This window comes from Rhinopithecus bieti, unplaced genomic scaffold (assembly GCF_001698545.2).
Source record: "Rhinopithecus bieti isolate Rb0 unplaced genomic scaffold, ASM169854v2 scaffold_26813, whole genome shotgun sequence".
NCBI lineage: Eukaryota > Metazoa > Chordata > Mammalia > Primates > Cercopithecidae > Rhinopithecus > Rhinopithecus bieti.
The window spans coordinates 629,884-656,556 of NW_016812144.1; the positions used below are offsets into that span (position 1 = coordinate 629,884).

Genomic DNA, 26,673 nt, shown 5'->3' on the forward strand with positions numbered 1-26,673 from the left:
TATATGGATGCTACATTTTAAAATACATCATAAAGGAGTAATGAAATGGGCTCTGTTAGATTGGGGAAAATTATTATTTTTTCCTTCAAACTTAACAAATCGAATCTGAGTTTGGAACGGAGTAGCCCAGCCTAGGCCTTCTGAATTACAGTTGTTTCTGCCTTGCCTGATGGTTTTGGCTCCCTTTGTAAGAGTAATCTGTCGACGTGGGTACTTTAAAAACATTTTTTAAATTCAATTTTTAAAAATTCTTTACAAGGTCTGAGGCTGCTAGGTAGGTAGAGGGGAGCCGTCCTTGCCACCACAGACAGGGCTCCAGTGATGAGCACGCTGTCCCGGCCCCTCTAGCTTGGTCTGGCCGTTTCAGCAGGTCAGCAAGACCTCAGAGCCCCAGCCAGACCTCTTTCGTGGGAACAGGGTGTTATTGACTGTCTTCTGCCCACTCAAGTGTCTGTTTTAATCTGCCGGGCCTTCCATGCCAGCTGAGACCTGTTCCCGGGTTGTGTAGGAAGCAGCCCCCGCTAAGTGCCCACACTGGCTTCCCGGGGATAGTCACGCAGTTACTGAAGGCCTCTGCCGTTCACTTTCTTCTCCCTCAGCCACACCCCAGGGAGCAGGATGAGCGGCCACAGATAGAGGGTGTTCATAGACTGCTCGGACGAGGTGTTTCCAGTCTGCCTAAAAGCCTCTTCACTCCTCTGCCATGTCATTTCCATCCACTCAGTAGGAATTATAACCAGAAAGTGGGCCCCACCAGAAGGCAAGCCCCACAAAGGCAGGCCTTTGCGAGTGAGCACTTCCTTAGTGGGCGTGAGAAATGCCAGGCAGGCATTTACATGGGTCCTGGGAAGAGTGGGAATCTTTGCCTGGAAAGGCTGGAGGCGCTTGTGGTGGCACTGGGGGGCCTCCTTCACAGTTTGAATTTGCCTGAAAGGTGTTGTCTGTGGATAGGAGGCCATCATTTTTGAAACGGAGTCTCACTCTGTCGCCCAGGCTGGAGTGCAGTGGCGTGGCGTGGCTCACTGCAACCTCTGGCTCCCAGGTTCACTGGAATCACTTGATTTTCGTGCCTCAGACTCCCAAGTAGCTGGGACTACAGGCACACACCACCACACCTTTGTAAAAAAAAAAAAAAATTGTATTTTTAGTAGAGACGGGGTTCCGTCTCTGTCTACACGCACACGCTACCATGCCTTTGTAAACATACAAAAAAAATTTTTTTTTGTATTTTTAGTAGAGATGGGGTTTCGCCATGTTGGCCAGGCTGGTCTTGAATTCCTGGTCTCAAGTGATCTACTCACTTAAGCCTCCCAAAGTGCTGGGATTACAGGTGTGAGCTGTCACACGCAGCCGCCATCTGGGATTTTTAAGCAGCATAGTGACCTGCTCAGACTTGGATTTCTTTTTTTTTTCTTTTCTTTTTTTTTGAGACAGAGTCTTGCTGTGTCGCCCAGGCTGGAGTGCAGTGGCCGGATCTCAGCTCACTGCAAGCTCCGCCTCCTGGGTTTACGCCATTCTCCTGCCTCAGCCTCCCGAGCAGCCGGGACTACAGGCGCCCGCCACCTCGCCAGGCTAGTTTTTTGTATTTTTTTAGTAGAGACGGGGTTTTGCCGTGTTAGCCAGGATGATCTCGATCTCCTGACCTCGTGATCCGCCCATCTCGACCTCCCAAAGTGCTGGGATTACAGGCTTGAGCCACCGCGCCCGACCTGACTTGGATTTCTAAAGGTGGGTGGGGCAGAAGTGTTTCAGAAGAGGAGAGGACCTGGATCCACAGGAAGGCAGTGGCAATGGGAGGTGACTGGTCTAGAGGAGATGGAGCTGGCAGGCTGGAGGCTGGGAGAAGGGGGCACACAGGTGCAAGTCTGGGGGTCTGGGAGGGCAGGCTCCTAGCTCGACCAGTAGAGTGTGTAGGTGGGACTGCACCCTCACCCCATCCCCTGCTGACATCGAGTCTATGCTGGACGTTTGCCGTCTCCCAGACTCCAGGCAGGAACGCCTTGGTAACTGTGGGGAGGAAACTGAAGTGTAGGAAGGAGGGCTGGCTGGGGAGTGCTCCCGGTGTCCAGGGCTCAGGAGTGGATGAAATGTTCTGGGCATTTTGTAGAGCAGTGATTTTTCATACTCCGTTTAGCAGCATAACCTTTTGTCACTCTTTGCTAAAAAGAATATTTTTTACATGTAATGCTGTGAGCAGATGAAAGCAAGGGTATAAGTTCAAGGCCTTCCTCTCTGGAAGGCCTCATAGGTCTTGGCAGAACTGGAGCAGAGAAACACAGTTGATAGGTAAGTAGTAGCCAGTATCATCCAGGGTGGGAGGGAGAAGTGCACCCTCTGTGGCTACAGAGAATCTGCATCAGTACAGTTTTTTTTTTGGAGGACATTTTGGTAATATCTGTCAAAAATTTAAATATATATAACCTTTGACCCAGAATCCCTACTTTTAGGAAATGATCTTACCAAAATAGTTGTGCAAGTACGTAAGGGTATAAGTACAAGATGTTCACTGTCATCCTAGTACGTTACAAATAGTACAACCACCCGTGAATAGCCAGGGTGATTTAGCTGTCTGATTGTATACGTGCTAGTGTGGAAAGACATCTGAGGTGCACTGTTAACTAGAAAAAGCAAGAATGAGAACCATGGATGGTCACATTTCTGTCAAATAAGAAAAGTTTGTGTGTTTTGTATGCTATTGTAGATTTCAAAGCCATCTGAAACAGTGGACACCACGTGTTAACAGAGGTTCTCTCTGGAACAAGGGGTTAATGAGATTTCCCTTTTCTAAGCCTTGGGTGTCTGTCATTTTTGAATTTTTTCCCTCAAGTACCTATTACTGTCATTTTTTAAAAAATGATCTTAGAAAAATGAAAGCCACAGGAGTTAGTATGGTGTGAGGAGAGCCTGTGGTCAGAGGAGTGGACTGGTAAAGGCTAGTCTGAGGGCAAGGCAGCCAGGACAGAGTGGAGCATGAGGCACAGTGCATGGAAGTTGTGAGGAAGAAGAAATGGGAAACGTGAGTCAGATGCCACCAAGAGGTCAAAAGAAATGACTGTCAGGTTTGGGAGGAAGTCCGTGTCAGTGGTTCTAATACAGTTAGTGGCCAGTTTGCATCTGTACTAAAGCATCTATACTAAAAAGAAGAACAACAAAGAAAATCAGGGCATGATTCGCAGACACACCCGCCTAAGCCCTGTGATATTGCCCGTGAGTTTGGTGACACAGATACAACTGTCTGTTATCCGTGGGAAGGATGCTCAGAGGATCACCCCTAGCGGTAGTATTTTTGTCTACTCTTTAAAAAAAACCATAGTAGGGGGCCGGGCGCATTGGTTCACGCCTGTAATCCCAGCACTGTGGGAGGTAGAGGTGGGTGGATCACCTGAGGTCGGGAATTCGAGAATAGCCTGACCAACATGGAGAAACCCCGTCTCTACTAAAAATACAAAATTAGTGGGGTGTTGTGGTGTATGCCTGTAGTCCCAGCTACTCAGGAGGCCCAGGCAGGAGAATTGCTTGAACCCAGGAGGCAGAGGTTGCAGTGAGCCAAGATCGCACCATTGCACTCCAGCCTGGGCAACAAGAGTGAAACTCTGTCTCAAAAAGAGAAGAAACCACAGTAGGCGGGACCAAAGTGCTCTGACCTTGCCTTGTTTGTACGATGTTCATCCTCCTTGACCTACTGGCTTTTTTCATTCCTTCTATAGTTGGCCGATGACTAACCTTGAACACAAAGGCAGGCCCACTTAGAGCTTTCTGCTTTTATTCACTCAGTATTTGGGCCTGTCCCTTTTCTTTTGGCTTGAATATTTCACAGTCATCCTGGCTTAACAGGTGCCCACTTCTGAATAGCGTGTTTTCTTCATGCCAGGAGTTCTGTGCTATTTCCCTCCACCAACTAGGGCAGTTGGGCTTGCAGAGGTGCCTCCCTGTGGGCTGCACGGCCCCTTTTGGCTCAGCTGCCCTCCAGGTGGCTTGTCTTACAGCTCCTTTTTTATTATCTGAAGACTGTCTCCTTTCCCAAAAGTTCACCAAAGAACAGGCAACCCTTGCGATTTGGGGGTTTTCAGAGATGAGCATCTTAAACATGACCCACTTTCAACTTTCAGAACTAAATTTTCTTCTGGGTCAGGTTATGTTTGCTTCACGAATGGAATTATCTGTCATCCACATTTCTATTTTAAGTACTTTTTTGTTTGTTTTACCATGTCGTTTAAGAGTCATGTGATGTGAGTCGGTTTTTTAAAAAACTATATTTTAATTTTAAAACTTCCTTGGGACTTAAATTCATAACAGTATGTTAACATGCATGCCATCCAAGTAGAAGGATTTCAGAAGTCCAGATGGTTTCTGTCCACGTTTGTGGATCAGAGCTGAGACCTCAAAGAATTAAAATAAAAGAAGTTCCCTATTTGCTTCATTCCAAAGGATGTTTAGTTCTCATGAATACCAGTTCATCCTCTCTAGAATCTGAGATAAGGTATACTGTTAATGGTGTCTCTCAGTTCAGGGCATCAAATGACAAGAGATGTTCAGCTGGCCTCTGATTTCCTGGAAGAAGTGATTGATTCTCCATACCCTCCCTCTGAGTTTAGAGCTGTTGGTAAATACTGAGCTGCCCATGGTGGCCATCTGATTTGCAAGGTGTGAGATGTAACTGATGGATCGCCAGGAAAGATGGATATTTTGCCTGAGTAAGCAGAGAAATGATGAATAGTAAACATGAATTAGCACCATCTGGGTTGAAATTTCCCGCTACGGATGAACATTTATTTAAAAAAATTAATGATCATTGACAGTTTTTCCCTCTTATGCCTCAATGGCTTACTTTTAGAACAGCTTACTGAATTGCCTTTTAGTTTTGGTCTCAACCACTTGTTTTCAAAAGCTCATCCACTTACTAACTTTTTAAAAATGTATAGGAAGTTGGGTGTGGTGGCTCATGCCTATAATCCCAGCACTTTGGGAGGCCAAGGCAGGTGGATCACCTGAGGTCGGGAGTTCGAGACCAGCCTGGCCAACATGGTGAAACCCCCATCTCTACTAAAAATACAAAAATTAGCAGGGCGTGTTGGCACGTGCCTGTAATCCCAGCTACTCAGGAAGCTGAGGCAGGAGAATTGCTTAAACCGGGACCCGGGAGGTGGAGGTTGCAGTGAGCCGAGATCGTGCCACTGCCCTCCAGTCTGGGCGACAGAGTGAGACCCTGTCTCAAAAACAAACAAACGTATAGAAGCAACTGCCAGGCTGTTTTTTTTTTATCTTAAGGGAGATTGTTCTTGCCTCGTTTTTCATTGAGTAGGACCTCTGTGCAGCTAATAGCTGTGAGATAGAGCGAACGGTCTGCCTTGAAAGTGAACTTGACTCAAAGGCAGGGAGTGTCCATCACCATGGCAGAAGAGAGTCTGTGTCTGCTGAGACATTTAAATGAGTTCCATTTTAACTAATTTAAAATTTATGAACGGCTCTGTGGAAATTAGTCTTTATGTTAACAGGTTCAAGCCAGCATCAAAACCTCAGCTAAAATTAGCTCTTGCTAGCTGGTAAAGCCTCCTGATTGGCCTAGAAATGGCTCCAATTAGACAAAATGTCATATTTTAGCACGTTTTGTTTGGCCTTTGTCACCTGATATTGGTATTGGTTTGTTGATTGAACCAACATGTTCATGAGCTTATTTGCCAAGCATTCATTCTTTCCACGGACATTTCTTGAGTGCCTGCAGTGTGCCACACACTGGGCCGGGGGTAGGGAGACACCTGTGACCAGGCAGACATGGTCCTTGACCTCAGAGAGTGACAGTTGACTTGACAGAAGATCAAGAGTGTCTGTGTGTGATCTGCAAGTGTGCTAGGCCTGGGAGCTCTTTGCTGGCTGCCTAAAAAAGAACCCGTCCCTTCCCTCTGGGGGTGGACAGCCTAGTCAGAGGATAGACACATAAAATGAAGTGTTCTAAAAGCTATCGCAGAATGACAGCGAGCTCTGGGGGGTGCAGGACGGGAAAGCCAAGACATGTATCAAGCTGCGAATGCTAACAGCTGTTCTTCCCCTACAGCATGGACAAGGACAGCCCAGAGGTCCACCAGGACCTGAACGCCCTCAAAACCAAGTTCCAGGAGATGCGCAAGCTCATCAGCACCATGCCCGGCATCCACTTGAGCCCTGAGCAGCAGCAGCAGCAGCTGCAGAGCCTCCGGGAGCAAGTCAGGACCAAGAACGAGCTTCTGCAAAAGTACAAGAGCCTCTGCATGTTCGAAATCCCCAAGGAGTAGAGTGAGGCCGACTTCCTGAGAAACAGGGGGAAGCCAATGGCCTGTTTCCCCACTGCCATCCCCAAAGGCTCCTTGGTGCGTGGTTCCTGTGGACCCCAGCTCGGAACGTCAAGGTGCAGGGGCGGGGCTCCTGTGCTGCTGCGCGCCCGTCGCCTGTGCGGGAGCCAGCACCGAGCTTGGCTGCGCTGGGGCTTCTTCGTGTAGATCCATATGTCTAGATGCATAATAACTGGAGTGCCTGCTGGTGAAAGTCAGAATGCTCCTAGAGGCAGCGGAGGGGGTGGAGGGCTCTTCCCTGCCTCTGGGGAGGGGGCCATCTGCTGCGCCGGGCTCCACTGACAGATCTGAAGAGCACAGTAGGAAGGGAGGGAGCTCCTCTTTGCTTCCTTCCCTCCCTCTCCTCCCACCCCCATAGGATCAGTGTGTACCAGGTACACATTGTTCCCGTTAACAGCAGCTTCTTGAAACATTTGCATAGAATTCACTGGACGAAGTAAACGTGGTGCTCATCTTGCGCTCATATGGCGTAGAACTGTGAGATAATGTTTTGAAAGGCCAGAGGGTGGCCTTTTTCCCAGTTTGGTTCCTTTTATGTTTGAGCCAGTGAATGGAACTATAGCTGTGGGGGTGTCAGCCCAGAGCCCTGCCAGGCAGCCCCTGGCTCCAGGTTCCCTGCCTCCTCCAGGTTCCCTGCCTCCTAGGCTCTCCTCGCCTTCACCTCTTGCTCCCTTCCTCGCTGGTCACCCTCAGTCAGTGCCCAAGAGTGGCGAAAACGATTCACATCTGCAGTGCTTCCCCAGGGTTGACAAGGGGCCATCCTTTCCACGCAGGCTCGAAGAGGTCTTCAGGCGAACAGACCTTCCCCCTTCTGGCATTTCAGATTCCCATTGCTCTGGTTAAAAGGTCTTTTCCTCCTGGCCTTTGCACTTGTGGCAGCAACATGTACTACACTGCAGAGGGGTTCACTATGCACCTTGTGTTCAGAGAGAGGCAACCCTGGGGGCCAGTTCAGGTGGTCCCCAACCGTGAGCTAGGTCTGAAAGTTACACAGCCAAGTTTGAGCTCTTAAAAGTTTGTGAACAGGCCGGGTGCGGTGGCTCAAGCCTGTAATCCCAGCACTTTGGGAGGTTGAGATGGGCGGATCACGAGGTCAGGAGATCGAGACCATCCTGGCTAACACGGTGAAACCCCGTCTCTACTAAAAAATACAAAACTAGCCGGGCGAGGTGGCGGGCACCTGTAGTCCCAGCTACTTGGGAGGCTGAGGCAGGAGAATGGCGTAAACCTGGGAGGCGGAGCTTGCAGTGAGCTGAGATCTGGCCACTGCACTCCAGCCTGGGCGACAGAGCAAGACTCCGTCTCAAAAAAAAAAAAAAAAAAAAGTTTGTGAACAGCCCTCATTTCCCCAGCTTCCCTGATTTCTTCCAGATGGGATGTTTTGTGTGCTCTCCCTTGACTGTCAGACTGAGGTAAGAGCAGTTCTCTCCCTTTCCTCTCGAGGAGGAGGTGTGAAGTCCTGGAGTATTGTTTGGGTCTAGGAATGGGCACAGAACCTGTGCTGACCAGTTTAGGGGCTTAACAGATGCCCGCCAACTGACCTCGTTGGCAGGGGGATTGGGTGGAGATGTTTTTAGCAGAGCTTCCATTATTGTAGACCTGTAGCCACGTGTCAGAAGGTGGGTGGCATATTGGGGACCTGGGGTTGTGTGAAGGAGGAGATCAGATTTCAGTGGCTTTGGGCAGAAAAGCAGGCTCTGGATTTAAGCGGGTGGTCACCTGTGAGACCAGTTCTACCTTGGGACTGTTATTTAACTGAATCAGTTATTTCCTTGAAATGTCACAGTAGTGGGTGGGCCAGTTTTAAGGCTCTGACAGATACCATGAAACATGAAGCACGTGGAAAATACAAGACCGCCAGGGTCTTTCTGAGTGCAGGGCTGGAATGGACAAGGGCTCCTTGTGGGGTCGGAGGGAGCCGGAGCCTGCCTGTGTTCCTTTTTTGACTTGTGACATTTTTCAAATGCATAATTAAAAGGACTTATGCTCTGCTGTCTCAGGACATCATGCTTTTTGGACTGAGAAATTCATAGTGGGATGGCTCTCAGGTAGTTGAGAGGAAAATGTTTCTGTCTGTTCAGACACAGAACCACACCTCTGCTTATCACCTCCCACCGCCCCAGGACACACACCTGCTGAACCAGTGTGGAACAGGAACTCCTCTCCTGGCTGGCCTCAAGGGCAGTTTGCCTGGCGGGTCATCCCTGCCCGTGCCTGTCACAGGCCCCTGGGCCATCCGTGTGGTTGCCTTTTTTTTTTTTCCGGTGGGGCGGGGTGGGGTGGGGGGTGCCTTTTGGTGACTGGAGGAGGAGCCACCCTCACCGGAGCAGGGTTGAAATCCTTCTAGGACGATTTTGAGTGTCTCTCACAGGGCTGAACACCCTCTCAAAGCCACCAATTATTTGGATTACTGCGTAGCCAGCATTTGTGCTAAGTACTTTTCAAACTTCACACTTAATCCTCATAGCGAGCCCATGCCAGGGGTGTTCGCTCTTCCTGGGGTGAAGAATTTGAGGCTTGGCAGGTGTCGCCCACCACAGGTTTACAGTACTAGTGGCAGAGAGAGTGGTGCTCCAGGGTGCCTTAGCCATGAGAGGGAGACAGCAAGGCTGAGGGGGGCATGGGGCTCCACACCTGGCCATGAGCACTGCCTGGAGCTAGCGGGGAGCGGAGGCCAAGGAGTTTCCTGTCTCCAGACAGGGTGGCACCCTGGAGTGAGGGGTGGGGGTGGCCACCAGGATGGGCCTGCTTCCAGATGGGTCTCAGGCTCTTTCCCCAGGGCCTGAGTGATGCCTCCAACAGTCTGAAAGTTTGCCCGGGCCCACACTGAGTCTGGTGACAAAATGGCTAGGCACAGTTCCAGTGGCCTTTACGCTGAAGAATTCAAAACATTCTCTCAGAAAATGAGGCCTTTTGTCATCAAACCCAAAGAAAATTAAGCAGATGGATGGCTAGAAAGAGTTCATCTCCAGGGGGAACCCTGAAATCCTTTATATTCATCCTGGTTTTCTAGGGAACCATCCCCTGCATAGATGCCCCAGGCATCTGGGGCTTTTCTGGCAGCCAAAGCTGCTTTCAGAAGGCCAGGGTTATTTTCCAGTTCTGGGGAAGTTCTAGTTCCACCTAAGTCAGAGCCCAGCCCCTTCCTTCTCCGCACCCTTCCCCACTCCAGCCATCTCTAAAAGCAAAGAAAAACTGGTTTTCCATTTTAAATTATTTTATTGTATATTTAAAAAACAACAGCAATAACTTTAAAGACCTCAAACACACACACACACAGTATAAACACCTGGGTAAGGTTTTGTTCGTGTCCATGTTGACACCGGAACTACCGTTAAAGTGCAAGTTTTGTTTTGTGTTCCTTTGTGCAGTTTCACTCACATGTAAACGAGTCACTTGGCTATGATTTGACCCACGCCCCCCTTAGTTTCGGGAGGGCAGAGGCTCTGCCGGCTGTCACGGCAACCCGGATTCACAGACAAGATAATGCCCCGTGGGTCCTGACCCGCAAGGGGGCAGGAAGGTTTCTTGAAGCCTAACAGAGGCTGGATAACTTCACATCCCCCCCACCCCGCGCTCACTCTTAGGTCTTTGAGAAGACAAATCCACCCTCAGCTGGGCCCTCGCCCCCCAAGTTGTGGGGTGGCTGGCGCCAATGGGGAACGGGGTGGGGAATAGTCCCAGTCTTGGCCAGTTCTTTTTCCTTCCGGAGCAGATGACCGACCCTTCTCGGTTCAGTGGCGCCTCCCCAGTGCTGGGGGTGAATCGCGGGGAGGGGAGACGCCAGTCCTCGCGCTCGCGGCCCGGGGCGCACGGGGCGTGCCGGGCCGCTGGATTTGACTTTTAAACAAAAAGGTCCTCCTTAGGTTGTGTCGCCGGCGCGGCGGGGCTCCTAGCTGATGATGCAGCGCTCCTTGTCCTTGGCCTGGCTGCCGGCGCTGGCCTTCTCGCGGATGTACATGAGATCGCTGTGCACGCTGGGCCGGCGCGCGAAGGGTGCCACGATGCCGAAGGCGTCGCCCGGGTCGCCGCCGCCGCTGCCGGCCCGCAGCAGCTTCTTGTTCCGCAGCGCCTTCTTGTGCAGCACGTCGCAGTACTGCACGGAGACCTTGCGGTGCAGGTCCGGGCTCATCTCGCTCGGCAGCTTGGCCATGGCGAAGAGCGCGCGGAACATCTGGTCCAGGCTGCTGTTCTTCTTGGCCGAGATCTCGAAGTAGGCGCAGCGCTGGGGGTCGTCGCCCACCAGCTGCTCGATCTCGCGCTGGTCCACCTCGCGATAGAAGTCCCGGTCACCCTTGTTGCCGCAGATGACCAGGGGCACGTCCACGTTCTCCTTGGTTTTGTTCTTGAGGCAAGACTTGGTGTCGAGGATCTGCTGCCTGAGCCGCTGCACCTCCTCAAAGGAGTCGCGGTTGTCCAGGCTGAACACCAGGATGAAAACGTCTCCTAGAGGGGTCACAGAGAGCAGAAAAGGAGGTGAGGGTGGCCGCCCAGGGGACAAGTCGGGCTGACTTTGAGGCCGCGCGGGGCGCGCTACTCGGCGCGTGGCAGCGGGACCGGCGCTCACAGGACGCCCTGGCCGAGGGTTGCCCGCCCTTCCCTCCCGTGCCTGTCCAGCCCCCGGCTCACCTGTGAGGATGGAGAGGCGCCGCATGGCGGGGAACGGGTGGTTGCCGGACGTGTCGAGGATGTCAAGCTGGTACACCTCACCGCGGATGGAGTAGAACTTGCGGTGGAAGTCCTCGATGGTTGGCGTGTAGGCGTCCTCGAAGCGGCCGGTGAGGAAGCGCGACACGATGGCCGTCTTGCCCACCTTGGACGAGCCGAGGATGACCATGCGATAGCAGTTCTTGGCCGGGATACTCAGCTCCGAGTCGCTCGGGCACATCTTCTTGATCATCGCGGCCAGTTTCATTGGGCAGAGGGGCCGCGAGGGCGGGCGCGGGGCCGAGAGAAGGACTGAGAGGCGCCGGGGGGCGCTGGGGTGGCGCACGGGTGAGCGGCCGGAGGGCTCTGCTCGGGCTGGGCGCGGCTCGGGCTTGGAGCTCCGGTTCCACTTGGGCTGGGCTTAGGCTAAGCTGGGATCGGCTCGGGCTCTCCCAAGCTCTGGGCAAAGGCAGCTTGCTCTGGCTTTGGCGCCCGCCCGCCGCCCTTATATACAGCCTGCGTCGCTGCCCCGCCCCGGCCCTCCCAGCTCCGTGCGTCACGTCCCGCGGGGCCCGCCTCCCCCGCACCCACTCCCAGCCCCGGCGACCTAGTCGCCCGCTGCCCGGCTCCTGCCCTCTGGGCGCGGGGGCTTGGGGGAAACAGTCCAGGGTCGGGCTGAGGCTGGAGGCGCTCGGACTCCTCCACTGCTGCTTGCTCGGCGGCCGCAGGGGCGTCGGGGTTCTGGTCCCGGCCGTGCCCCTGTCCCTCTGCGACTTCGGGCAAGGACCTCTCTCCCTGCATCTCCCGCGCACGTACACTTACTTTGTTTGGTACTGTTTCCCCAGAGAATAGTAATCTAGTAAGTCACCCAGTAAGCGCAGCAGCGTTTGCTGGGTGCTTGCGCGGACCGTATATTGCAGTCCTCAGAGCACAGCCCCAGCCCCAGCCCCCTCCGGCTCCAGTCCCCAGCCCAGCTCTTGTTCCCGGGAGGCGACCGCCGGGCGGACGTGGGGTTTCGGGGCCTCCGGCGCGGAGCTCGGCACCCCGCGCTCGGGCCGCTAGAGGGCAGCAGAGAGCCCGGCCGACGGCTCGGGGAGGCTGCAGGCGCGGCACGCAGAGCTGGAACAGAGGCTAGGCAGGCAGGTGGGGAGCGGGAGGAATGGGGCAGGGGCCTCAGGTAGCCAGGCTGGGGCCCAGCAGAAGCGGTCCCCAATCCCGCGCTCTGCTGCAGGCCTCAGCCTGCTCCTTTCTCCCAGCCAGACAGGCTCTGTGGCATGGAGGGCTCTGCAGCCAGCGGCCCACCCCCTCCATCATAGCATTTTGGGCCTTTACTGTGCGCCGCATGGGCCGCCGTTTTCATTGTCTAGCTGAGAGAGCTGGAGCTCAAAGCCGCAGCGCGCCCAGAAAGGGCCCTGGGAGCACAGTACAACCTCTTGCCTTCTCCTGGGCCTCAGTTTTCTCTTCTGGAAGATAGTGATTCTGGTTCTGTGATTAAGGATGAAAACATGCAAATGCTTTAGGAGGGCGGGGCCTGGCAATAACAATAGCAACAGTAACAGTAGTATTGACCCGGCGGCCTGGTGGGAGTACTCTCAAGAGCACACCGGGTTGATCAGTAACCAGGAGTGGGGTCATGTTGTTGAACACTGGCAACAAGCTATCTGGAGCCAGCTCCTCAGCCCTGAGCTCTTGAGGAAGTCACTGCTCCAAGTCATGACAGACAAGCTCTGTGCTCAGTGTTTTGCTTTGGCCACGTCTGATTTAGGAGATACCTAGAGGGCCATTAGCTGGCACCACCGGCCCAGCTGTCAGGTGGGTGAGGGTTGCATGGGGGCACTCAGTCAAGGTACGGACCTGAACCACCTTCAGACTGAGCACCGCCTTCCCATGCCTCCCCAGCGGCACTGCATGGGCAGCCAGGCTCTAACTTGGGATGACTGATGGCCAGGGCTATAGTGAAGGTGGACCCCACACAGCCATTGCCTTCTGGGGCCCTAGTCCCAAGAAGGTCCATTTGATATGAGTGGAGGGCCTGAGGGTCAAGGATCACAGCCCAGCTCTCCCCTGGTCAGTGTCCAGGCTGGCCCCTTAAATCAGGAACATGACACTGGCAGGCACTGACCCAGCCTGGGTTATCAGAAATAGTGACTCCTGGTACCATCTGTGCATGGCTGTCTGCCCTACGGATGCTGAGTTGTGAAGACCCAGGCCCACCTGCCATTCCCGTTCTGAATGCCCCAGAGCGCCTACGCCTCCTGTCGAGGAGGTGGCCTCTGGGACTTTACTCTCAAGCAGCAAGCCGACTTCCTTGTTTCTACCCTCCTCTTTTCTTTTAAAAGGGCATCTCTTTCTTTTTATTACAAAAGTAATAAATGCTCATGGTTTTTTAAAAATCCAAACCATTTCAGAAAGGACCAGAATGAAAGGAGCGCTGGGACCAGGGCCTCTCTCGGCCACACCCAGGACAGCCTAGCCACCAATTCTGTGGGATGGCATCTCCTGATGTCCCCACATGGCCAGACTCCCAACTGCATGAAGGAAGCCTTACCCCAGCGCAGCCTCTGCCACCCAGCTCCTTGTACATGCAGGTGCTCTTTTTCCTTCTTCTGGGGTTTGCCTGTGTGACTTTATACAAGGTCCTGCCCTAGCCTAGAGTGACTGGGGAGGGCCGGGGGATGGAAGACAAGCAGGAACAACTCGCAACTCACAGAACCATCCGCCCCTTGGATCCCGGAACCCCACACAGAGGGAACATGTGTACTGGGCTTCTCAGCACTTGGGCCACCCGGGCCGTGCCAGCCCTCACAGCATTTGATGTCCAGGTCCATCACAGTCCCATGCTGTATGCAATAAATAATTCTGTTTTCTGTGTGTTTGGGGAATGAGATAACAAACGGCGTGTGTGTGGCTATGAGCCTGTCTGTAAATAGTATTTACCTGCAGTGCAGTGATTTTCCTGCTCAGAGGGGAGGGGAATTGTTTAAAATATTTGACTAAATGTCAGGGCTGGTCTAGGGGTGGGCAGCTGTACCCACCCCCCGCACCGGCCCCAGGCAGGAAATGCCAGCCACACAGCCTTGTCTGAGGGCAAAGAGCAATTAGAAGGTTCTTGAGAGCTGGGCCAGAGGAGAATGCTGGGCACCCCATCAGAGCTTTGCCTGTGGTGGCGTCCTGAGACAGAGTCCACACAAAGGCCGGAAGTGGGCACTTCAGGTGACAGGAATCCAGAGCACCCTCGGGCCCGGGCACTGCTGTGCTGGCCTGTGCGGCCAGAGCCCATCTCTACCAGCGCCTTGCACAGAGGAGGCCTTGAGGTGTGCTTCTCTCCTGTGTGACCCTGGTGCACGCCACCTCCTGAAGAGGGGGAAAGGGGCAAATAGCGCTGGCTTTGCATTCCCTCTGACAGGCTCCCCTCATCAAGCTGAGATCATAACCTTGGTAGATTCTTCATCAGTGATGAGCTCTGTTCCCAGTAGAGCAGACCCTCCCAAGAGAAGCCAGCTCAGCCCAAGGCTCCCGGCTCTGCCCCAGGAACCAAGGATCAGGATGCACGCAGCTTTGCTGCCTGGCTCAGGCCATCCATCAGCCTCAAAGGCTGTGTGTGCAGAGGTGTTGGCGGAGGGAGTGAGCACCTGTGCAAGCAGCAGCAGGACCGAAGCACTGGATATGGTCAGACCGGATGCCTCTCATGCCCCTCAAGCCCTGAGACTGATTCTGGATTCTAGAAAGCAAAGAGAAAACCTTGAGGAGCTCCATGGGCGACAAGGGAGGGAGGCACTGCCTCAGCACCTGCTTTATACACAAGGTAGGCATGACTTTCATGTCCATTTTACACATAAGGGGCTGCAGGGTCAGTGTGTACGGCGTCCCCAGGCCGTGCCTCTCCTCCCCTGCCATGGGCTCAAGTATTGCGAGTGGAATTTGAAGAAGTGAACCCCTCTCTCTGCCCCTCAACCCCAGTACAGCACGTTCCCACAGCCTGGCCCTTGCCAGCCTACAGGAGCCCCTCAGAGGCCGAAAGAAGGTGGAACATCAGGCTGGGCATGGTGGCTCATGCCTGTAATCCCGGCACATTGGGAGGCCAAGGTGGGCAGATCACATGAGGTCAGGAGTTCGAGACCAGCCTGACCAACCTGGTGAAACCCTGTCTCTACTAAAAATACAAAAATTAGCCAGGCATGGTGGCGTGCACCAGCACTCTTGGCTACTCCGGAGGCTGAGGCAGGAGAATCACTTGAACCCAGGAGACGGAGGTTGCAGTGAGCCAAGATCGCACCACTGCACCCCAGCCTGGGTGACAGAGTGAGACTCCGTCTCAAAAAACAAATTTGAAAAAATTTTAAAAAATAAGGCGGAATGTCAGGCGTGTGGCCAGGTGGCAGAGGGGCATGCCCACACTTTCTGACAACCCTTGGATCACCCCACAAGAGTGACTCTGCCTCCAGGGGTGGCTGACCCTGCTGGCCCTGGTGACCTGGGGTTCAGAACAATATAATAGTCCAGGCCCAGCTTCCTGCGAACACACGGGTGCCCAGAGGCTCAACCCCTTGGCCTGCCCCTCGAGGGACCAGGTGCCCAGGGCTGGCACCCTTGGTAGCTCAGTCCTTCCGGGCTGCTGCTTTGGGGGCACTGGGACCTTGTTTTTACTTCAGGACCTTTGCATTGCCACTCCCAATGCCTGGAGGCCCTTCCTCCCTCCTGCTTCCTCTTGCAGTTGGGTCTTGGCTCAAATGCCACCTCCTCAGCGAGGCCCACTTGACCACTATGGCGAACACAGGTCACACTGCCTGTGTCCCTTTCAAAATTTCCCATGTGATGGTTGTCACTGATCGTCTTCTGGTTCATACTATTCACACTGCTCCATTTTCTCTTAAGTTTTTAGGATACTAGTTTGAATCATAGAATATTTTTTTTCTTTTTTCTTTTTTTTTTTTTGACGGAGTCTCACTCTGTCACCAGGCTGGAGTGCAGTGACGTGACCTCGGCTCACTGCAACCTCCTCCCAGGTTCAAGCGATTCTCCTGCCTCAGCCTCCCGAGTAGCTGGGACTATAGGCGCGTGCCACCACGCCCAGCTAGTTTTTTGTATTTTCAGTAGAGACGGGGTTTCCCCATGCTGACCAGAATGGTCTCAATCTCTTGACCTCGTGATCTGCCCGCCTCGGTCTCCCAAAGTGCTGGGATTACATGCGTGAGCCACCGCGCCCGGCTGAATAATACTGCTTTTCTAAGTTAGAAATGGTCACATGCAGTATTGGCAACTTTATATGGTCTAGCTTGATATGACTTGGCTATAGTAGTGTGCTCAGATGGAAAGGTTACAGCTTGAAGGTTCCCCTATGTGCACACCTGTGACAGCACCGCATCCAAGCACAGGGCACCTCCAGTTCTGAAAGGCTCCCTCGTGCCCTCACCTCGCTAAGCCCCTGCCTGGCTGAGCCCCTGAGGTGGCTCACGCCTGTAATCCCATCACTTTGGGAGGCCAAGGCGGTCAGATCACCTGAGGTCAGGAGTTCGAGAGCTGTTCCTGACCAGCATGGTAAAATCCCATCTCTACTAAAAATACAAAAAATTAGCCGGGCGTGGTGGCGGACACCTGTTAATCCCAGTTACTCAAGAGCCTGAGGCAAAAGAGTCGCTTGAACCTGGGAGGTGGAGGTTGCAGTGAGCCGAGATTGTGCCACTGCACTCCAGCCTGGGCAACAAGAGCGAAATGCCACCTCAAATATAAATGAATAAAAATAAAAAGTTATCAAGGTGGGCATGTAAGAAGATGCAGGTGCTGTGAAAAACAGGCTAGAAGTTCCTCAATGTGTCCAACATGCGAGTTACCATGTGACCTAACAATTCCACACCGAGGAATTTGCCCAAAGCAATGAAAATGTGTCTACACAAAAACTGTCCACAAGTGTTTACAGCCACATTCTTCACAACAGCCCGAAGGTGGGGGCAACCCAAGTGTCCCTTGCCTGATGGATAAACACAGTGTGTCCATCCACACAGTGGAACATTGTTCAGCCGTAAAAATGAACAGTGCTGAGGCATGGCACTACGCAGCTGAACCTCAAAAACACAGTGCCGAGTGAGAGAAGCCGCACACCAATGGACAAATACCGTGATTCCTTCATAGGAAGTGTCTGGGAGAGGCAAATCCATAGAGACAGAGCGACTTGGTGGTGACTAATGCTGGAGAGGAGTCGGGGGTGACAGCTCAGGGGTACAGGGGTCTCTCTGGGGAGTGATGAAAATGTGTTAATGATTGTGGTGATGCCTGCACAAGTCTGTGGATAAACAAAAACTCAGACTTGTATGTATGGCTTGTCAATTATATCTCAGTAAAGATGTTAAAATTATAATAGAAATGAAAACATGAAGCTGGCCAGGTGGCAGAACTGTGCACACCAGGTTGAGAATTGTGGATCTCGCCCCCTGATGAACAGGTACTGGTTCCAGCCCAACCCTCTCCAGGCACCCGGCAGCCACCTGCCTGTTGCAGAGGGACTCAGGATCTCTCCCAGCTCGCCTGGATCCGCCCACCATGGGGGCTACACCCCTTTGTTCCCTCATTCATCCCCAAATCCTGGACATTCTCCCCCTTACACATCTCTCACGTCCTCTCTTCCCACCTCACACCTCTGTCCAGGGCCCAGCACCATCACCACTGCCCAGAACAACTCTGTACGTGCCTCCCCACCCTGGGGGCCTCCTCACAGTAGGAGACCCTGTTTCCACCCTGCAGCCAGGGGGAACCTCTCACTTTTCTGCAATACTCCATTTGTTTCTTGGAAACTGAGCCCCTCACCAGGCCTGCCTGTTGCAAGGGAGACTCGGGGGCCCTGGACCCTCTCCTGGGTCGGCCCACTGCAGCCACAGCGTATGCTGTTCCCTCGGGTGGGAAGGCTCCTCGCCCACCCCACTGCCTCACCTCCTGACACCTGCCCATGCCCAGATCTGACTTCAAAACTCACCTCACCAGCGAGAATGATTCCGCGGAACCTGAGGACACAGATCGATTACGGCAGCGATGAGATGAAAACGTTCCGCCTTGTCCCCATCCTGCAGTGGCTTGTCCCAAGGCGTGGCATGCCCCTGAGGGCAGGGCATGAAAACCATGCTCATAGCCAAGTGAGTCCCCTGCCCGTGTCCTAGAAGGACTAACTCAATATTGTTGGATGGACGGACGGACGGACGGACGGATGGATAAGTGTGAGGGGAGGGGTGTCCAGGTGGAGGGAATGGCAAGGGTAGACGCAGGGATAAGCGGAGGTGATCTGAGACCTGAAGACATTGCAGGAGCCCAGATGGAGGGAAGGAGGCCACGGTGGGACAGGCTTTGGGGAGAGAATAAGTCCTGGGCCCCAGGGGTAATGGGCCAAGACTTACTTCCGAGGACAACAGAGGGTTGAGGGGGTGTCCTGACCACATTTACATTTGGCAGGGGGTGGTGGTGTGAGGGTGAAGCTCAGGAGTGAGTGGGGAGTGGGCGGGACGTGGGATCCCTGAGGGGAGGGGCCCACCAGGCTGAGCCAGGCCAGTTGCCAGGGAACCAGGCTTCCTCCGGCTGCACACACAGCTGGGTGCTGAGTAAGTGGTACCTAAAAATAAAGCCCCCAGCAGGGGCTGGGACTGACGGGGAGTGGAGGTGGGGAGCAGGGAACTGCCCAGGAACATGAACAGTGCTCAGCTGAGCCTTTCTGGCACCTCCCGTCCGTGGCCCAGATCCCAGGCTGAGCATCCTGGCTGGGAAGACGGGGAAGGAGGCCCAGAGAGAGAAGGAACCGGCACAGTTGAGGGATGGAGGGGCTCTGTGGTCCAGACCCTGAGGGCCACCTGCCTGGGCTGCGGGGCCCGGTCAACTGGGCACCTGGGATTGTGAAGACACAGGTGAGGGTCAGCCTTGCCCAGCAGCCCTGGCACCATCATCCTCTGTACCTCCACATGCAGAGTGGGAAGTTGGGGAATCTGCCTAGGGCCAGGGGCGAGGCGGCTGGGGCTGGGGCAAGAGGAGTTCAGGGCTGGCAGCCCTGCCTTCACCGTGTGCCCTGGGGGCCAAGAGGCCATGTGATGAAAGGGTCAGGTTCACTCCTCACAAGCTCTGTGGCTTCTGACAGCTCTGGCCTGGGGACTCCTGTGCTGGGGGGTGAGTCTCCTTGCACCCACCTCCAGCCCTCCCAGGAGAGGGCCAGGCTTGCCTAGAGGGCTCAGGAATGCAGCCCGGGAGCCCATCTTGGCGGTGTGAGCAGGAAGATCCTGGACTGAGGGCGCTTTGTAAATGTCCATTCAGGCCATGGCTTTGCAGCCCTGAGTGAAAGTAATGTCAAGGGAAAGCCGGCCCTCGGTCACTGTCCCTGAGCTTGATTGAGGACCCCTGGAGCTGGAAGAGGGCAGTGATCAGCCTGAGGTCACAGGTGGAAGAGGAGAGGAGCTGGAACAAGTGGAGGCCTCTCCCTGCAGAACCCTGATCCCCACACGGCCTCTGGGAGCCCCTGACTGGCCTTCGGGGCTCACAGACCCTGAGGGATAATGTTGACCAAAGCTGAAGGACTGAGGGCCTCTGGCACCCCCAGGAGAATCACCCCAAAGCCCACCAAGCTTAGAAGTCCCCGACCTGCCCCAGTCAGGGGGCCTGGTGTCCTGGGGACTGAGGGGTGACCTTGCCACCAGCAGCAGAACTGGAATGAAAACAGGAAGTGGCGGCATGGGTGCCAGGAGAAGGGAGGAAGGGTGTCCTCTCTGCCCACCTCGGGAGCCCCAGTGGCAATGCCTGAGCCTACACTCCCGGTCACTGTGTCCGGCTTCCCCCAGATGAGGCTTACCCTTGCAGGGCCCACTTCCCCCCTGTACAGACACATAGGGCGCCCAGCGTGTGTCCAGATGCTGGTCAGCACAAGGCCATTCATTTAGGAATGACAGTGTCATCTGCCCAGCTAGACTGGGGTGGCCAAGGACAACGTGACCACACCTCTCCACCCTCACGCTGACAGACACGGGGCTGGATCCTCCAAGGGAAGAGGCAGCAGAGGGGCTGTCTTGGGTGTGCTGGGGGGGGCGTGGGAGCAGGTGACACAAGACACCAAGTCTCCTGGGGGTGAAACCATGGCCATGGCCAGGTGAGCCCCTGATGCCTCTTAAGTACCTCCTTTGGAGGCCTGGAGACAGGTGTCCACCTCCCAGCTCTGAGATTTCAGAGAGAGAAAGGCTGGGGCCAGCCTGGCCTGGGAGCTATTGGACCTGATGCTCATGCCCCAGGCCTGCTCCTTCTCCACGCAAACAGACAGAGGCTGGAGTAGATGCTGGGGTCAAGGTGCCTTTATTGGTGAATGGGAATGTGTGGGTTGGAGCTCAGTGGCCCCATGTCGGCATGTCCAGGGTCCCCAAGGCAGCAGGTTCCAAGGCACTGGAGCAGCCCACGCCGGGGGCGAGCCCTGAGCAGCAGGCACCATTCTCGCCCTGCGCAGGGCCTGGCACTTGAGGCAGGCCAGGAGGCCGGCCAGGCCTTCAGCAAAGCTGTTGCAGCTCAATCAGCTCCTCTTGTGGGGCCCGGAGGCTTTCTGCCGATAGATCTCAGCGGTGAAGGGCCTGCCGGGCAGCGGGGGGAGGCTTCAGTCAGCAGGTCCTGGGAGTGACCCACTGCCCACACCAGAGCCCTGCCTCCACCAGCTTGAGAGTGTCCCAATGGGACCAGGATCCCCTTCATCCCCCAGAGCCGCTGGGGTGGCACTGACTTGGAGCCTTCAGAGAGCAGGAGGGAGGGGAGAGGGGCCAGGTGCCTGCTGGGTCCTGCAGGCCGCATGGTAAGCTGCTGTGGCCGCTCTGACCTGGGAGCCCTGGAGTGGGCCTGGCTGATGGCAGCCTGTCCTGAGCCTGCCCTGGCCATAAGGAAAGGTTCTAGAAGGAGAGACAGGGCCAGCCGGGCAGCCGCGCCCCCACCCGCCGCAGCCCCTACTCACTCTTCATACAGGAGGGCCACCATGTAGGTGAGGGCCACCAGCACTGTCAGGAGCAGGCCCGTGGGGCTGGCGTGCCTGCAGGGAGAGAGGCAGGTTAGGCCTGGCTGGAGCCAGGGTCTCTCAGGGCCACTGCCCTCTTGCCCTGGCTGGCCCTTCCTGCTGTGACCCGGGTCTTCCGGCCGACGCTGGGGCCACTTGGGCCGACCAAGCCCAGGCAGCACTGCCCCTTCCTGAGTGGGGTCCCCATGTTCTCAGTTCTGATCCATTTATCATCATTGTCTGCCTGTCCGTCCTGGCTGAGTTGCCTCAGGGTGGGGCCTGCTCACTCTTTCCGGGTCTCCAGCCCCCAGCCCAGAGCTGGAGACGCAGCCCCAGGCAGAAGAGTCCCAGTGGCTAGGGCTGTTTGTCCCACACAGGAGGAGGTTCTGGGGCAAAGTGCTCCACTGTCCCCCAGAAACCATGCTCTGAGGAACAAAGGCTGTTTTCTAGAAATGGGTCCAGGGTTCCCCAAAGCCAGTTTGGTCCACTCTGAGCCCCCAGCCCCCAGCCACAGGTGCAGCCCCATAGCCATGCCCTGGGAGGATCTGGCTGTGGGGAAGGGGGCTTAGGAGCTGCTGCCCCACCCAGCCCTCAACACCGAGCCCAGCTTGGGCTCTCCCAGGTGGTAGGACAGCAGCCCTATGCCCAGGAACCCCCTGCTCGCCCCGGCCCAGAGGATGGGAGGCCCAAGGCAAAGTGTGCAGCAGGCCCAAGGCTGGATGGAGCATCGCCAGGGACTCTGTGCTGGTGACCAGCTCCTGACCCCGCCACACCAGTGAGCAGCGGCAGCTCGTCAGTGACGGCACCGAGGAGCCCGGGCGCAGCTGCCTCAGGTTTCCAGAAATAGCTGCCGTCAAGCTGTCCCCCAATCTATTTCTATAGTTACCTCTGATCCCACAGCTCCCACAGGCACTGGGCTGCTGCCGGGGAGGAGGGAGGGAGGGAGGGAGAAAGAGAGGGAAAGAGGGAGGAAAGGACTTGCCTGGTAGGCACAGAGGGCGCATGGGCAGGCCTGGGCCAGGGGCTGCACCCTCCTTGGCTGCCTCTGTGCCAAGTTGCCCCCTCCCCAGCCAAACCATCACAAGAACCCCAGGTAGGGCTGGATCAAAGTGAGGGCTGGAGGGCACCTGTGGCCCCTATGGGGACCCTCTGCCCTGCCCACTGCCTTCCACCCCTGGACCTCACACTGGTCTGCCTGTCTGGGAGCTGCAGGGGGCAGGGCAGATGTAAGGACAGCAAAGATCCAAGCCCAGGTTCCAGCCCCAGGGTTGGCATCCAGCAGCGACCCCATTGTGGGCACTGAGGGGGACAGGAGCCCCCGCTTGCACAACATGAAGCAGGAGGCCCACCTGTCCCTCACAGTCAGGCCCCCACCTCTGCCATCTGTCCTCTGGCATCGGGCTCACTGCCACATGGCCTGCCGGGGTCCTACATGCCAGGGAGCTCAGACACCTGGAAGGCCCATCTCTGGGGCCCTGGCAGGTGAGAGACAGATGGGCTGTGGGAGGCCTGCGGGGGTCCCTGCTGTGTCAGCGTCTGGCCAGGTAATGGCTCATCTCTAATGAGCTCCTGGACCATTGATGCCATCTCCCAGCACACCGCGTGGCTGATGTCCTGTGGAGGCGGCTTGTGTGTCCTGAGCCCCAGGGTGACTCTCACTCCAGGGCACAAGGCACTGCTGGGGACACTAAGCCACTGAGGAGGCACCAAAGGTTGGGGGGGTCAGGGAGGGATTCTTGCAGGAGGGGACACCTCACGTTGGGTTTGGAAGGACTGACAAGGGGCAGAAATGGGAGGGTTCTAGGCGAGGGAACAGCGTGTAAGTGCATACGTGCATGTGTGTGTCCACACAGAGGAGACAGGGGGCCAGGTGTGTTGGGAACCCTAAGCCTGCAGGGACGACCTGGGTGGGGGCGATTGTTTGAGTCTGGGCTCACCCTGTGGCCCCAGTGGGGTGCGCCATGGGCCGGTGAGCCTGGGGGCACGTAGTCTGGGCCTCAGGAATGCACTGCCCGAGTCCGGGCAGGGGGCCCAGGCTAGAAGGCAGGTGGGAGGTGTCCCTGGGGACTGCCTGGCCTGGACGCGGGGTGGGTCCCAGCCAGACCCACAGCCCCCCTTCTAGCTTCTGCTGTCTCCAACCCCAGCGGCTACGGTCCCAGCCGCTGAGGGCGGGGAGCCAGGAGGCAACATCTTGCTCTTGACATTCACCGTTTACAATTCACTCCTTTGGGATCCTTTGGCCCCTCAGGTCCTGAGGAGAACCTGTAAATTCTAGGCCAGTGGTTTGCAAGCATTAAACAAAAGCAGTGGAACACTGTCTGCCAAAAAAAACCTTCTATGGAAGAAAATGGCTAAACTAGAACTGCCAGGGTGGGGGCTGGGTGTGAAGCCCAGGGCAGCTCCCGCTGTGCCATCCTTGACTGCAGGCCCTCTGACCCCCCTGCGGGAGCACGTCCCCACACCTTGTCAGTGCCTGTACCTGGCTGAGGCCGACAGCACTTCTAGGCTTCCCTCGTGGCATGGGGCCCCCTCTGTGGGAAGGGGTGTCTGCCACATGGGCAGAGGCTATGGGGGCACAGGGAGTTCTGTCAGCTGCAGGTGAGGTGGGCCCTGGTGGCTCTGGCTGACCCCTCCTGCAGGGAAGATGACTCGGGTGGTCCCAGCCCTGATGTCCCAGCACAGGGGTCCGCAAACTACAGCCTACGGGTCAAGAACACCTGTTAAATTTTTAAACAGTGAAAAGCAAAAGGATCAAAAGAATGTTCATGACATGTGAAAATGATCTGAAATTTAGGCTTCAATGTCTGTAAGTGGAGCTGTGCTGGCGCCAAGCACACGCATCCGTTTTCCCGCGTCCGCAGCTGTTTTGCGCGGCAGGACCAGGGCTGAGCGGCTGTGACCTGCCTGCGGCCTTTGAACCTCCACACTCCAGCTCTCTTGGAGAAGCTGGCCACCCTGTTCTGGGATGTGCTTTCTGTTACCATAGATAAGACGCTTCTGAGAAAGGGAGAACCAGGGCGCCCTAGGCCCCCGCAAATGACACGTTCTTCCTTTCTCTCTCTCCAGGGGCCCTGGCCCCTGCGTCCTGAGCTGCACCAGCTCCTCCCCGGGAGGTGGCCAGCAGGGCAGAGGACAGCAAGCCTGGTACTCACATGATGGCCCAGCCCAGGTAGTTGGCTGTGCTTCCCCAGTACATGGGGTTGTCCAGGATGCTGAAGGGGAACACGGTCACTCTCGCCTCCTTGAGGATCCCGAAGTAATCACCTGTGGATGAGGCAAGGCAGGGTCCCTCGGCTATTCATCAGCCCTGGCCACACCATCACTGAGGAAGGCCCCAGAGCGGGCTGTGGCGGGACCTGCAGGTGAGACAGGGCCCTGCACTCCAGGAGGCTCCAGGGGGTTCAACAATGGACAGAGTCAGAGGGACCCACCAGGCACGCAGACAGCAGAGGGCGTGGGGCCCAAGGACTGAGGTGCTGAGCACCGCCCCTGCCCCACTGCTCCTCTTCTCGTGCACTCTGACCCAGCCACGCTGGCCTTCCTCTTCTTCCAGGCTCGCACACACTGTTCCCTCCCCTGCGATGCCTTTCCCTGCTCTCTGTACAGAGAGCTCCATTCCTCCTCAGGCCCTTCTCCCTCTGCTCATGGCGCCTCTTTATGCAGACCCTTCCTCTTCCTGACCTACCTCCCACTCTGCCTCACTCTGGTGAGTTCCTCTCCCTCTGGGGGCCTCAGCTGGTTGCTAAGGGCTGCTCTGCTCCACGCCCCCAGCTGCATGGCCCTGGCACCAGGGCCCGGCCACGGCACGCCTCCTGTCGCTCTGGGAGGTCAGCCCTGGTATTATTGTTTTCCCACCCAGCTGCCCAGAGGAGCTAGACCCAGTGGAGAGAGGGTGACTATTGGACAGCCTGTTCCAGACAGGCCAGCCATGCACCCGTCAGCCACATGGCCACAAGGCATCCCCCGGCAGGACTGCTCTGAGCCATAAGCAGTGGCCGGTGTCACAGTCACAGAGTCTGTCCCAGGCCTACAGAGGACGATCCCACTGGACACAGAGTAACCGCTCCATAAAGGGTGCGGCTTTGTTCCTCCCAGCCTTCTGTCCCCAGAAACCCCTAATTTGTCTCTCCTCCAGGAGGACAATGGAGCTTTATCCGAGGCGGAAAGTAGGGCAGCTGCCTGACAATGGGCAGCACAGGCAGGAGGGGTCCAGGAGCTGCGTCACTGTCTGGGGACACGGGGCAGGGCCCAGGACCACTGGGAAGTTCTTTCTTCCCAGGAAGCAGGAAGTGGGGCAGCAGGGTGTGGGTAGATGGCACAGAAACCCAATTCGGGCTGAGTCACAGTGGGAAGTGACCACCTTTGCCTACATCCCGCGCTGCTGGCCCTCGGCGTTTCTAGGCCATGTCTGCTGGCAGGGCCGCCAGGAGTCTGTGGCCACTGGTGTCTGTGGGCTCCTTCCCTCCCTCTGACTATCCAGGGCCCTTCAGCTTGTTCTTCCACTGCCGAGGGGCTCCACCCACCATCCTGGCTCTCCCTACGCTGCCTGCAGCCCTCCCTGTCCAGATCCACCCGTGCCCTGACCGCTGGAGGGCCCCTGCCGCTGGTCTCCCATAGGACCTGAATGCACAGCCCAGAGCCCCGTTCCATGTGGCTCTCACCCCCCTCACATCCTGGAAGGGCCCTCCACAGCTCCTGAGCCCCACCGCTGATCCTGGCTCCATCAGTCCAACCTCTTCCTTGCTGGGACCCCCTCTGTGGCTCCCACCTCTCTGGGGATGGAGCCTCAACCCTTTGCTTGGCCTTCAAGCCCTCGGCTCACCCTCCAGCCCTGTCCCGACCGACAGCACCTGTGCGGCCAGTCCAGCTGCTCCCCCACCTCCAGCCGCCCACCACTCTGCCCTCAACCTCCCTCTCCTTGCACCAAGGCCTTTTCCTCTTTCTACCTGCCCACACCTGCCCCCACCTGGCAGATCCAGACACTCCTGGCTGCTGCCCCCCTTCCTAGACCAAACTCCCTACAGCTCCTGCCTGAGCAGGAAGCACTGAACCACCTGTGGGTGCCCCCGACAGTCCCAGAGAGGCCTGGTCGTGGGCGATCCAGAATGCTGCACCCACAGATGCCACTTCCTCCCTCGGACGACCCCTGCTGCCGAGCACAGGCTCCTTGAGAACTTGGAGTGCCCTGTGAGAGCCCACAGTGCCCTGGGGGCTGGGCCCAAGAAGCTGCAGCCAGCATCTAAGGATGGGGGTGGCAAGCGGGCCCGGGAGCTCCTCAGGACACTGTTGGTCCCAGGAGGCCACTGAGGCCACTGAAGCCGAGTGACCTGCCAAGCTCCTGCACCGGCCAGGGCTGATGGGGAGGAAGACGTGGGTCTTCCCACCCATGACGGAGAGTGGGCAACGCCCCGCTGGGCCAACTCCCTGCTCACTGTCCCCTTGGACTGGGGCTGCCTTCTTCTCTCCTTCCAGGTTCCGAAGGCCCCCTCTTGTCCCCCACCCCTGCCCCCATCTCCCCTCCCACCCCCACCCCTACTGCCTTTCCCATGGCTGCTTTTCTTTCCCAGCTTCCAAGGAGCTGGAAGTTGCTGCCATCATGAGGGTCATTGGTGGGCGTCTGGCCAGGCCAGCACTGGGCTCACAGCCTGAAAGCACCTCAGCCACAAGCAGAGGGGAATGGAGAAGGGATAAGGTGCCTCCACCCCTCATCTC

General features: G+C 56.3%; 3 protein-coding genes across 9 annotated transcripts in view; 1 reads left to right on the forward strand and 2 right to left on the reverse strand.

Annotated features, from left to right (window-relative positions):
• MED9 (mediator complex subunit 9) overlaps window positions 1–7,427 on the forward strand; it is a 15,031-nt gene extending 7,604 nt beyond the window's left edge. Inside the window, exon 2 of the mRNA XM_017895605.1 lies at window positions 6,053–7,427. Coding sequence (XP_017751094.1) covers window positions 6,053–6,269 — 217 coding nt within the window. The 3' untranslated portion in view covers window positions 6,270–7,427. The remainder of the gene's footprint in view (window positions 1–6,052) is intronic.
• A 2,098-nt stretch (window positions 7,428–9,525) lies between these two features.
• On the reverse strand, window positions 9,526–11,616 carry RASD1 (ras related dexamethasone induced 1). 2 transcript variants are annotated; one of them, XM_017895606.1, is made up of 2 exons: window positions 10,956–11,616; window positions 9,526–10,772 (listed from the first exon to the last, which is right to left on the reverse strand). In XM_017895606.1, exons 1-2 carry the CDS (start codon window positions 11,239–11,241, stop codon window positions 10,219–10,221), a joined length of 840 nt encoding a protein of 279 aa, XP_017751095.1. In that variant the 5' UTR covers window positions 11,242–11,616; the 3' UTR covers window positions 9,526–10,218. The 2 variants fall into 2 exon arrangements, with proteins under 2 accessions (XP_017751095.1, XP_017751096.1); XM_017895607.1 differs by having other exon boundaries at window positions 10,616–10,698.
• An 8,650-nt stretch (window positions 11,617–20,266) lies between these two features.
• PEMT (phosphatidylethanolamine N-methyltransferase) overlaps window positions 20,267–26,673 on the reverse strand; it is a 92,653-nt gene continuing 86,246 nt past the window's right edge. For 5 of the 6 annotated variants that reach the window (XM_017895612.1, XM_017895608.1, XM_017895611.1 and 2 more), the window contains exons 5-7: window positions 24,114–24,225; window positions 20,923–20,997; window positions 20,267–20,551 (exon numbers count right to left, since the gene is read on the reverse strand). In XM_017895612.1, coding sequence (XP_017751101.1) covers window positions 20,494–20,551; window positions 20,923–20,997; window positions 24,114–24,225 — 245 coding nt within the window. In that variant the 3' untranslated portion in view covers window positions 20,267–20,493. Of the gene's footprint in view, window positions 20,552–20,922; window positions 20,998–21,847; window positions 21,879–24,113; window positions 24,226–26,673 lie in introns of those variants that run through there. The other variant, XM_017895613.1, reaches the window with a different exon arrangement.

Bases quoted from the DNA above. Each gene is read 5' to 3' on its own strand.
- RASD1 (XM_017895606.1), bottom strand. From the start codon at position 11,241: ATGAAACTGGCCGCGATGATCAAGAAGATGTGCCCGAGCGACTCGGAG. The intron at 10,773-10,955 runs GTGAGCCGGGGG...TGACCCCTCTAG, and splicing joins GCGCCTCTCCATCCTCACAG to GAGACGTTTTCATCCTGGTG.